Source organism: Carettochelys insculpta, chromosome 3 (genome assembly GCF_033958435.1).
Source record: "Carettochelys insculpta isolate YL-2023 chromosome 3, ASM3395843v1, whole genome shotgun sequence".
Lineage (NCBI taxonomy): Eukaryota > Metazoa > Chordata > Testudines > Carettochelyidae > Carettochelys > Carettochelys insculpta.
The window spans coordinates 127,529,077-127,542,038 of record NC_134139.1 but is presented as its reverse complement, the minus strand read 5'-3'; the positions used below and the strand labels follow the sequence as shown (position 1 = coordinate 127,542,038).

The window sequence follows — 12,962 nt, the reverse complement described above, 5'->3', positions numbered from 1 at the left end:
CACCGAGCAGAGTCATGGAGTGGTTTAGAAATCAGGATTTTAGTCACTTGCATTCTACTGTTATTGCTACTATTAAATTTACAAAATGAAAAAAATTAACAAAGAACAGAGGTGGGGTTCAAACCAGTTGAGGGAATGAAGCAAGTAAAAAAAAAACAAAAGTATAACTGAAAGAGTTCATGAGAGGGAGCAGGCAAAGTATGCAATATTATTTTCATTATGCGTCTAGTAAAAAACTACAAAAGAAACCCATATCACTTTCTAGAGTGTGCCAAATAATAATGTCTGGATTTCTGTGGCTACTCCCACTAATCAATCCCCAAGCATGATTTGTCTCGTTGAGAACTTGTAAGGTTTCGAAGCACTTACTAATTATTTAGATTTCTAAAAATACTAAAAAGAGCACACTTATCCATATGTTTTCGGTGTTGTTGATGGAATTTTGAAAAATATCCCACATGCAGATTTATCTTCACTAGCATTGGCAGCATGGGGCTACTAAAGACCTGAGTTTCAATCCTGCTTTAATAGTGGAGTAGTCAGATATGATTGAGCAATTTTCCTTCTGAACCAATATTAAAGCAAGATGAATTCCTTATTTCTATTCAGTTCCAATGCCAAGAGTGTTAGTCACTTTTATAGTATTTTGGACACTACCAGAACCATTTTGTGCCCATGCTGAGGTGTGCCTACCTCCAAAAGGAACAGCACAGATGTTCGAGGAGGGTTTTGATGCTTTTTGGGTGACACAGCTCTTTCCAGTAAGCCATGATGCCAGAGCAACCCTGGGCTTGCGCTGGCCCCGCACAGAGGTGCTTCAGCACTTGCTGGACCTTCTGAAAGCTGTCCTCCTCTTCCTCACAGAGGGTGAGCCCACCACCACCTTCAAGGAACATGCCATTATTGCTGGACAGTCACCTCTGTACCTGCCTCCTGGAGGCACAGGTGGACCAGGAGGCATGGTACCAGTTCTAACTGGTGGGACCAGCTGGACATGGGGCAGTGGGATGACCAGCAGTGGATCCAGAACTTATGCATGAGGAAGGCCACCTTCCTGGAGCTCTGTGCCTGGCTTGCTCCTGCCCTCTGGACACCCAGCTGCAGCCTGCCATCCCCACAAAGAAGCGGGTCACACACATTGTCTGGAAGCTTGTCTCTCCTGACAGCCACTGCTTGGTGGGAAACCAATCTGGTGTGGGGCAGTCCACCACTGGGGCCATTGTCATGGAGGTAAGGCACTCTCGGGCTGCAGTCCCTGCATGGGGGTGTGTGTTCTGCTAAAGAGAGACCCTCAGAAAGTAGGCTCAGGGTGCAAGGTGTGGGGTTGGGGTGGGTAGAAGCACCATCCCCAGGGGACTGTGCCATCACACCCTTGCACAGCTCTGCTGCCAGGGTCAGCCTCATCGGGGGACAGGTAGGGAACAAGGGACTCCCCACCAGGGCCGAGGGACTCCTTCCCTCAGTCCCTGATGTGTGTTTGGTTCCCTCCCTCTGCAGGCTGTGAACAGCCATCAACACCACCCTGCTGCAGAGGGTCATCTGTATGGTAGGTGTGAATGCAGTCATGGCTGGACTTGCCACCCTAGGGTTACCAAACCAAATTGGGGCTATCGATGGGAACCACATCCCAATCAATGCCCTGGAGCATAGCACAGCCAGTTATACTCACGGGAAAGGATACTTCTCCATGGTGCTGAAGTCTCTGATTGACCACTGTGGACAGTTCACATTTACATTGGGTGGTCAAGTGGGCACATGACACCTGTGTACCCTGCAACTTCGGCCTGTGCTAGAGGCCAGCACATTCATCCCCTGCCGTGAGCTGGTGGTCGATGATATTCAGATGCCACTGTACATTGTATGGGATGTGGCCTACACCCTCATGCCATGACTCGTGAAGCCTTACGTTGGCCAGCTCGACCCGATCCAGGAACTCTTCAATGGATGGTTCAATTGGGCCAGGATGCAGGTCACATGTCACAGGTTGCTTCAAGGCACGCTTCAGGTACCTGCTCACCTGCCTGCATGAGAGGGAGCACAACATCCCCCAAGTTGCAGCCACAGGTTGTCCCCTGCGCAACATCATGGAGGGAAAGTGGATGCTTTTCTTCCTGGCTGGGGGCAGGTTGCCAGCATAGAGTATGAGCAGACGGGTGCAACTCCCATTTGCCAGGCCCACTGGGACAGGGTGCGGATCCAGGAGGCCCTGAGAGAGAGCTTCTCCCAGCAGGGGCCTTGCGCCCACAGCCATACTGCATCCCCACCATGACCCCTCCCTTTGCCCCCTGTCCCCTCCCTGCTCCTTCCCAATGAAGATGAACACACATGTGGCAAAGAAGTATTTTACTGAACCAAATAAAAATGTGTTGAACAGAACTGTTGTGATTACAAATTATTTACAATAAAGTGAAGTGCAAAACCTTTGAACTATGTGCAGGGGGTGATGGGGGCCTCAGACAGGTAGGTGATATCAAAACTTGGATTGTGGGGCTTGTGACTGAGGTGGGGGGCCCCAAAACATGGGTGGGGAGCCATGGACATGAAGGGAAGTAGGACCCCAAAGGGCATCAGCCTTGGGAGCCCCTCCTGCTGTGGATTTGTGGCCTGAGTTGGGGCTAGGGCAAGGGGGAGGCCTGGAGGTGGCGGGGCTGCAGCAGGGTCTGGATGGGCAGGGAGAGCAGGGGGCCCTGGAGAGCGGGGGGGCATGGCCCTTAGCTTTTGCAGGAGGTCCAGGATGCCCTGTGAAATGGCCAGCAGGGTCAGGCAGTGGCAGCTGTAGCAGAGGACAGTGGCTGCAAGCATCTAGGCCATCACATCCCACCAGACTCCAGTAGTGGTGTCAAAGCAGACTCTGGTTGGTTCCAGGCCCATGATCACCACTCACTGTTGTCCCACAGCTGCCACTCCATGAGATTGGTCATCCTCCAGAGGTGGCACTGTGGTCCCTCTGGAGGTACTCCTGCAGGCAGCATCAGCCCCTCCAGATGTGGGGCTTGCCCAAGTGGCGAGGTGGGGCTGGCCTGCCCCCTCAGATGGTGTAGCGCAGCTGTAAGGAAGACAAGGAGAGGACATTGAGAGTCATTCACACAATGCAGCCCCTACGGCCCTGTCCCCTCTGTGAGCAGCGACCTACACCCCCAGGGCCATGGGACGGGAACGTCCCAGGATCAGAATTTTGTGTGGCCTGCACAAGGTGCCCTGCTGCACAGGGGCTCCGTGGGTGCCTCTGTGAGTAGGCTGACCACAGCAGCCTCCCACCTCTGCTTGACAGGCTAGTGGCCAAGCGGGGTTTCTGGCTGCAGAGGGGTTCCCTTATGGAAAGGGCTGGCAGGGCCCTTCCCCGCCCTCCCAGGGCCTGGGGCTCATCCAGCCTCCCACGAGGCTGGCAGCAGGCTGGTGCCGGGGCCTGGGGGCTGTCTGCTGCGTCTGGGTGACACACACTACTTTGCACATAATTCCATGTGCCAGGAACACAGTGCAAGGTCCCGCCCACGCTGGCCAGGCAACTCTCATAGCATGCCCCATTTGTGCCAACCTCCCATGCCCTGGGGTTATGATATGCAGGGTACTTACCGGAGGGGCCCTTGTCCAGGACCAACAAAATCCGGGAGGGTGGCCTAGCTGTCTGTGAAGAACTCCAGCATGACAAACAGGGTGCCACTGTCAAACGCCATGCCTGGCTCCAGTGGCGGCTGTGGGTCAGAGGCCTCCTTCTCCTCCAGGGTCCTCTGTTGGAGTGGAGGGACCCTCCAGGACCATGTCTATGCTGTGGTGCAGCGGGGATGTCCCCCCCACCCAGGATGACATGAAGCTCCTTGTAATAGGGGGTGGTGGTGGGGTCATACTCCAGATCATCAGGCAGCAGTCCTGCCTCAGCTCCTTTATTTTAGCCTGGACCTGCTCCATAGAATTGGGGGAGGCAGGAGATGCCCCATTCTGCCAAGGGGGTGGACATCCAAGCATAGGCAGGGGTGTTGCAGCACTTTGCCTTGGAGTCCTGCAGTTACGTCCTCCTCGCCCCACAGGTCCAAGAGGACCTTGGCCCCAGTCCAGGGTGGTTCCTGGGACCCCTTGGACTGATCCCTTGAGAGGCCGGGGGTGGTTGTGGGGTCCTTCAGCTCTTTGGGCTCAGTTGCAGCTCTGACAGTGTGGGGATGAGCAGCATGCTGCTCTGCTGTTTGCACTCTCTCAGCTTCCTGCCACAGAGCTTCTCAGACTCCATGCGGCTTTAAGAATGTCCGGAGGCAGGAACCACACAGTGCTGCTTACTGTGAACAGGGTGTCCCCCGGGCACCTGCACAGCCTCCTGAAGGCCTTTTCTGTCAACAGAAGACCCTCCCACCCCAGGACCATCCAAACCTCCTCTTAGTTGACAGAGACATTCTTCCTCACGGGGAGGGGTGTACGGCTGTGGAAAAAAGTGTTGTGTTCTGTAAACTCACTGTCAAGCCAACTCTGACAATCATGGGTAAATTCAATCCTTGTTACTGCTAATTCAGTATAAATTTCAACAGTACTAATTAAGGTTTGTGCTCTAGTGTATAGCACAATAAATGTAAACTCATACTAATATCTGAACAGCTTCTGTAAAAGTTACTTTTATTTAAACAGGTTTTGTGGGACAGACCCACTTTATCAGATCAATCTCATTTCTAATACAGACTGATATTTGTAAGTACGGAGGACCAAAATAATTGCAATAAAAACTGGCAAATCAAATAGGATTGAAAGAAGAGGATTAGGGGATATTAGTTGTCCTGTTTGAGAAAATTACAAGCATGATGATGCTCATAATTATCTCAGACAGGACAATTAACATACCCCACCCATCAGCCCCCTTTAATTCTATTTGATTTGTCAGTTTTTATTGCAATTTTTTTTTTTGGTTCACTGGACTTAGGTCAGTCTGTATTGGAACTGAGATTGATCTGACAAAGTAGGTCTGTCCCATGGAACCTCATCACTGGATAAATCATTTTGTTAGTCTTTAAGGTGCTATAGTTCTGCTGCTTTGTTTTGTTGGAGTACTGACTAACACGGCTACCTCTGTTGTATTTAAATAAGCAGTCTTGAAGTTATTGCTAAACTTACTTTAAACTTTTAAACCTGCAGTTTAAACCAATATCAACTTCTTTACTGTTTGGTGTATTTAAATAATAATTGTGTGTTATTTTGGAAAGTATCTGAGACAATATTCACAAAAGCATTCTTTAGTCTTTTATTGCCAGTCCTCCTATTCAGTTTGGATATTTGTTGACACACAGGCTGGTTTACACCAAATGCTGATTTTTGTGAGATAAATTTGTTTTAGGACTCAGGGCTCAATTGTTAGCTTTAGCAGATAACCATAAATGAGTGTGTTGTCAAACAGATTTTATACTTGCACAACTTGGTTTATTTTGCTAATTATGAAAACAACAATCCTACAGTATGAAAATTAGACTTATTACTGTCACACTAAAAGATATGAACAAAGAAGTTAAGACTTGGCATACAATCTATAAAACACCATAGTGAGTGTTGCGATCAAATGTGTGTAATGTTGGGCAGCTGCAGTGAAATACATTGTGTCTAGTTCTCAATGGAGGCATCCACATTACAAGTGGGACCCTGACAAAGTCTGAAGGAAGTTGTTGAAAATTAAATAGCCACATAGAATGAACTTTTTTTCCAACTGAATCAGAAGTGGTGGTCACTGCAGAACAAGACTAAAGCACAACACACATATGCAGCAGTGCCCAGTACTTTTTAAACATACTTTAGTTGTCCCGTGGATACACTATGAGCTAAATCAGCACCACTGCAACAGATGTCTCACGAAGACACACTAAGTTGATGGGAGAGCTTTCCTGTCAACGTACATATTCCACCCCATCAAGAGCTGGACATTATATTGATAGGAAAGCATATCCCATTCACAGAGAGCAGTGTAGACACTGCTGTAAGATGAATTAAGTTACGCAGAATTCATTTATGTAACTTACATAACTGAATTAGCATAACTTAGATCAATTTACAGCATTAGTGAAGATCGATCAAGTTTCTAGGGATGTCTGCAGAAATAGTACTTTTTACAAGCCTTAAGAACGTATCTTGTAAATAAACTCCAGGAAGATTAGAAATACTGCTTTTGATTTTGACTAGTTTAGAGTGAGTCTGTTTTCTCAGGAGTTGTATCATTTCAAATTTAAGAGTAATACTTAATTTAGACCTCAACATTTTCTGTTCTTATCAGATTTGACAGTATTCATAGACAAAATGCGGTGAAAATAAAGCTGTTTCTGAATCACAAACACAGTACCATGATTAAACTCAAACAAAATAACACACCTCTTTCTATTCTTCTGATGTAATTCTTTTGTTTTATATATAGGACTTCACCAGTTTTACATGTAAACAAGACAACTAAGCGACATTTGCTATACTTGTAAACTTTCCCCTTATATCAGATATTACAAACTTTTTACTGCTATCAACTTATTTTAACTGAAAAAGACAAATGTTTTTCATAAACCAGAAAGTTGAAATAGTTAAAATAAAAAGAAACAATACATCAAAGTAAAATATTAGTGTCTTTATTCCACACCAGGTTTTAGAGGCTTGACTTACTATTGAGAAAGGGCCTTGAGAAGAGTGCCATATATTTAAAATGGCGATGCTGTATATAGGGAGCATGCGTAAACACCATCAGTGGCTTAGTACCATTAATTTTTAAACAGATGAAGCAGTCTTCACAGCTCATATAATATGCTTACAAGACTTTATTTTATACTAATGCTCCACAAAATATTTGCTCTCCTCTTTGGCAGTATTTTCAACTTCTTCACCTTATTTAGACACCTTCACTTGAGAAAATTTTCAAGAAATCAGTCAAAATATTGTGAAGAAAAATTTCAATCATAAATGGAAAGTAGAATCCTTCAAAAAATCATCCAGCCTTAAGTGAACTATAGATCCATTTGGAATAAAACACAGGTCAACATAATTTTTTTCTGGTTTTTAATCCCTACAAATCCAGAGATTAAAAATGTAGTTATTTTACTATTCAGCCGCCCTTTTCACTTTCCTTAATTATATATGCTCATTAACATATACTGTTAAAAATTGTTTGCTTCTATTTCACTCTTGATCATACTGACATTTTTCTTTAGTATTTTATGCTTTTTCTGTCCTCATCTTCACTTTAGGTCATTGTTGTTTTTTTCTTTCCTGGTGTATGAGTCTGGGTTTTTTTACCCGCAAATACAGGTAAGTTCTCCTAAAAAGAGGACTGGGAAGGAAGGAAAAGGTGGACAACAGCATGAGGTATAAGGACATTTTCAATTCAAAATTTTGGTAATAACTGCAAATGTGTTCTCTTTTTTGAGAGAATAACTTGTGTCTTTATGAAAACATTTAACGTGACAATATTGCTTACAACATACTCTTAGCTACAGTAACTGAGAACGGCAGACAGAATAATACCACTTATGACAAGAGGAATGCAACATAAAAAGGTAGGATCACTGTAGCAACTGTGAAGATGAAATGTACTAAAACATTTAAAATATTGGAGCACGAGTTTCAGTAACCTGTAAATATATTTGGTAAATTAAGCAAAATCTATTTCAATGAGATTATAAAATTTATGCTTCCTATACTGATTGCCCTGGAATCATATTAGGAAATGGAATTCACCATGAAAACTCGCTCAGAAAAAGCTCAATTTTCCACTATTCAAAATTATTCAAAAACAATACATCTGCATATCATATTATGATTTAACCAATTCCTAGTCTTTGGGAATAAATAGAATGGTATGATAATCTGCAACACTAACATTTTTACTGATTAAACAAGGTATTAATTCAGAAAAAAATTTAAATTATCCAAAGAATACCACAACAGATCCTGGACAAATTATCCTGCACCGTTACTATTCCACAGAAAAACAGCCTGAATGATAAACATTCACTAGGGTATATTCAGTGACCAAGTGCATATAAATCAAACACGCTTGTGACTAAATTGTGAATGTTTTTAAATGGTAAAGTATGCTCAAAGGTTTTATTTAAAAATGTCTCACTGCTTGCTTGTTATCAAAGTTAAGACAGTTTTCAGCCTGACTGCCATTCTGTAAACATATGAAATTCCTATTAAGATGGGTTTACTGTAATTTATCTTTTACAAAAAGTTACTAGAAGTTATTGATAATATAATTTCTGTTGGTGTCTAATTTTCTAGAAAATTAAACCAATGTTTCCACTCTAACCAAAGCTGAAACATTTTCACGTTAGGAAAAACCACTGTTTATTTGTTAATCAGAAATACAAATCAAGTGCACATATTTCCATTTGCTCTTCAGGCTAATAGTTTCAGCTTCATTATATTTTACAAGAAAACAGCAGACTTTCAATGGTCCTGTAAAGTCTTTCATGTCACAACTGAGGTTTAATGACAGCAGTGGAGAAAAGCACTGGTGATGCAAACTAAGACCAGCCCAATTGTCCTTATCTTGTGATGGGATCTTTTTTCCTGTTTGGCTTGAAGCAGTGAGGTTTTTCTGGTCAGGTTGCCTCCACCAAGCCTGACATAAGTAAAAGGTTGACATGCCCTGGTAAATCCAGCCTGAGGATAATCCTTATATCTGATACAGTTGATTCTTCAATCTGTAGGTTGAGGAATAATACTAATGTGAAGAAAATTATCAGGATAGCTCATGTGTTCACTTAGCCATTGGACTGGTGTCTCAAGCAATGGCTCAATTCCATGAATCATCACTTGATTCTTCTTTTCTCCATCTAATGCAAAGAAAAATAAAGACCACGAATCAATAATCTGCCATTCACAACAGCTTTAAGTTTAATTCACTGTATGCTGAAAGTCATTGCAGCGATAAAAGCGATTAATGGTTTGCTACTACACTTTAAACTGAATGAAGAACAGGAAACATGGAGAAAGTTGAAACTACAGCATGCATCATCTAAAACAGAAACTGAGTTAAAATGAATTCTGAGAAATTCTGTTATAGTGAAACAATGAAAGTGTCTATTACTTACAGTTGTCTCCTACAGTAATGATTTGTTCTTCATAAAATTATGAAGACACTTCCACATTCCCAAGCTACAAATATCATATTTAAAAAGTATAGCCATCAGAATCAAGTAACATGAGCCCCTAAGCTCAATAGCTGAACTAAATTCTTCACACTTTTTCCTACTGAAACAGAAGTAACCCACGTAGGTTGCAACATCAATTTAAAATAACTAGAATGTTCCTGGAGTGCAATAGTTTTACTAAGAATTATTCAATTTAAAGATTACAGAAGCATTACTGAGAGTTACTCAGAAAGTTAACTGAATTAGTTCAACTTTTTTCTCACTTATCTATTGGAATAACTAGGGTGGCAAGCAATTCCAAGTTCAAGGGAGATACAATCTAAGACTATTTCAATTCTTTTTACCTATACTTGTCCTGAAGAGGACAAAAAGGCCTGATTCTCCTTTAATTATGGGAACCAGCTAAAACCTGATGGCTCAAACAGTGACAAGTTATTTGTATCTTGAAAATGAGAACGTAATTTGAGATCTGCTTCAAAAGATGGTTTAAGAAAAGAAACCAGTGACCTTTTAATGTTTAGATGCCACAGTAAGCCATATTTATAGGAATCTATCAGAGAAATCTGCAGTCATGCACAAATGTCACTCTCACCCCTATAGCATCAGTTACAAGCCTTGCATTCTCCCCCTCCCCCACTGTTGGCTAAAAAAAGAATGGTTGTGCCACCACAAAATGCATGCAAGATGGCAGAATCTAGGAAACGAAGGCTTAATTGCTGGCTCTATCACACTATAGACTGGTTACAACATATGTCCTAACACATAGCATAGATAGGATCTTAAATGTGTTTTGTAATCAGGATAAAGTCTTGACAACCCTGTCCTAACATGTTCCGATAGCCAGTTTCCATGAATATGTCTGTACTCACTACCATTCAGATCATGCTATCAACAGCTCTGCTTAAATCTTGTATTCTGGGCAGGAGGGGGCAGGGGATGGAGGGGCAAACACCTGTCTGATGCAACTCAGGGGGTGTGTGGGGGGAACACAAATGGTTCCATGTGGATAAAGAGTGGGTGCATGTAGCTCCGTGGTTTCCCTGTGCGCTGCAGGGAAGCAGCCCCCACCAGCACTATCTCCTGCTACTCCCACTGGCAGTGACTCAGCCAATGGGAGTTATGGGGGTGGTGCCTGCTTGCAGCTGCTTCCTCCCATTGTCAGGTAGAGCTTGTTGGCTGCATCCAGCTCCTGCTTTCCTGGATCAGGCCTGTGAGGCTCTTGCAGCAGGGAGCCAGTACTGGTGCTCCAGCCACAATGTCACCCTCCTACTCCTACGCGGCTGGAGCACTGGCTCACACCCCTGCAGAGGGCCAAGCCCCAAGCCTCATGGGCCAGATCAAGGCAAGCTGGGGGCGAGATCCAGCCCATGGGTTCCCCACCCTGCATTAGAGGGCCAATTCCCCTAACCACCTTGGAGTTGCACTTTTTGTCAGGATTGTCATCATTAAGGATTTACAAGCCATCTTCAATTATTTGGAAACTTCAGAAAGATATCTGGCAGTCATATTTTGGTGGGTAGATTCTTCTTTTAGTTCTTGATCCTCTTCAGTTGCTTTCATCGCCTCTTGTTGCATCAGATCTTCATTAGTTAGCTCTTCTCCACATGACTGCAGAAGTTGTGTAACATTATTTTCTTCCATCTCATCAAAACCTGCTTTCTAGGCCAGGCCAATGATTATTGTTCTTTACTGAGGGGACAAAATCTTTTAAATTCTTTTAAGTCACTGACACATTCAGGCCATAACTCCCCCCACCAATCACTCACGCTTGAGTAACTTCAGCCCAGGACTCACCAATCTTACTGATGAACCTAAGGATGCTGTAGTAGCATCAAAATTTTCCTGTTGTAGGTATGCCTACCCCATAGGTGCCTCTGATGGCTTGGTCGAAAGTATGGCATGAGTGATGGCCTTAAATGCCGTGATGGATCCTTGGTCCATGTGCTGGATGAGCGGTGAGTTGTTAGGTGTCAAAAACAAAACTCTGATGATTTTGCATGGGTTGTCCAGGTTGATTTGTTGAGCCAGTGCATGACCGATAAGCAGTAAAATCTCAAGATCAAGGTGCTTCTAAGCACAGTGTTCATTCCATGCAGGGATGGCACAGAGTTACCTAGTCTAAAAATAAAGTTTCCGTTATCCATGACTTCTTTTGGATTGCCAAATGACTGGAAAGTGTTCCAGCATGTGGTGTTTCAGAGTGATACACTGACAGTGATTTCATCTGTGTGTCTCCAGTAGCGTTACCACCTCCTAATGGAAGCATCTCTTGAACTGATCAAACAATTTCCAACTTGCTGCGACAAATTCTGTGACCTTTCACATTGGTCTCTCTTTAAATTGTCAAATATTTTTACCTTAGCACGTATCACTAGCAAACTTAGAAATATGTTCTGCTGGTTTTGGTCATTCATCCACACTCCATATTTTTCAGCAAACTGATTCTTGATTCATTTATTGTAGTAGCACTAAATGGTGCTGCACACTGACCACTTGCCCTGGTCCCGTTGGCATTACTCCGAATTGTTCTCACAGTAGCTGGAGTAAGATCTAAAGCAATGCTATCTATTGCACACTTGCCTGCATCCAAGTTAGGAGTGTAAAATCCTGTTTTAGTTAGTTAAATGTTAAGTTTAACCAGTTAATGGATGGAACAGGTGGAGGTGGGGGCAAGGTAGGCTGGAGCATCTTACCACCTTGCAGTTGGCCCAATGGGGCTGCAGCAGCTCCCTGCCCATGATGTATGGGGACCAGTCCTTACAGGTTAACTGTAACTGTTAAGCCTCATTTGTTTAGGGTGAAGCTTATCAGTTAACATCTCCAATCAAAATGTCTTAAAATGTCTAATTAGTATCCAAACTAATGGTTATCCTGGTTTCATGCTGCTAGTGGTATGCTACTCCTAGTAGGGATGTTAACTGGTTAACCAGTGAGTCTTACCTTAAATGGAGCAGATACTGCCTGTGGCAGCCCCATGCATCAGGATGGTCCAGCCTGAGTGTAACAGCTCCTGTCTGCAGCACAGGGGTTGCTTCAGCCAAGCCATGCTGGAGCAGCCTCCTCAGACACTCCCTCCACCCCTGTTTAATTGGTTAACTGGTTAAACTTAATGTTTAATGGGTTAACTAACTGAATGGGATTTTACATCCCTACTCCTAGGCACTCCACTATCATTTGTTGGACGCTTTTGACGCATGATGCTCCTCCAGTCATTGCTACTCTTCACCCCCTTCACCCTGGAGGGGTTAGGGTCATGCAGCATCAATCAATTACTGCCAGGAAAAGAATCTGGAAAATGAATGTTATTTTCCGTGGAAATCGTCTCCCCTACTGGAAATCCTGTGGGTTAGGCTAGGACTAGTTATGTATATTCTTACTTTCACAGGAACCCATGCTCCATTCCTACCGGTGCCCCACTCCACTCACTGACGATCAGGGTTGTAAGAGACCTCAGGATGTCACCTATGCAATCCCATGCTCTAAGCAGGGCCTAACCCAACTAAATCTGTCCAGCAAGGAATTTGTCAAGCCTGACCTTAAAAACCTCATCCCTGGGTAACCCATTATAGTGCTTGCTTCACCACCCTCCTAGTGAAGTAGTATTTTCTACTATTCAATCTAAACTTCCAACACGGCAACTCAAGGTCATTGTTTCCTGTTCTGTCTGCCACCACTGACACTAGAAGACCCTATTCGGAATCCCCTTTCAGGCAGCTTAAGGCTGCTATCAAATCCCCCCTCATTCTTCTATTCTGATGACTAAATAAGCTCAGTTCCCTCTGCGTCTCCTCATAAGTCAGGTGCCCCAAGCCCTAATAATTTTGGTTGCCTGCTGCTGGACCCTCCTATTTGTCCAGCTCCTTA

General features: G+C 43.8%; 1 protein-coding gene across 9 annotated transcripts in view; it reads right to left on the bottom strand.

Moving 5' to 3' along the window:
• Positions 1-5,231: 5,231 nt before the first annotated feature.
• Positions 5,232-12,962, bottom strand: part of ATG5 (autophagy related 5) — a 123,798-nt gene continuing 116,067 nt past the window's right edge. For all 9 annotated transcript variants that reach the window (XM_074990801.1, XM_074990802.1, XM_074990805.1 and 6 more), the window contains one exon: positions 5,232-8,780. In XM_074990801.1, the coding sequence (XP_074846902.1) occupies positions 8,644-8,780 (137 nt within the window). In that variant the 3' untranslated portion in view covers positions 5,232-8,643. The remainder of the gene's footprint in view (positions 8,781-12,962) is intronic.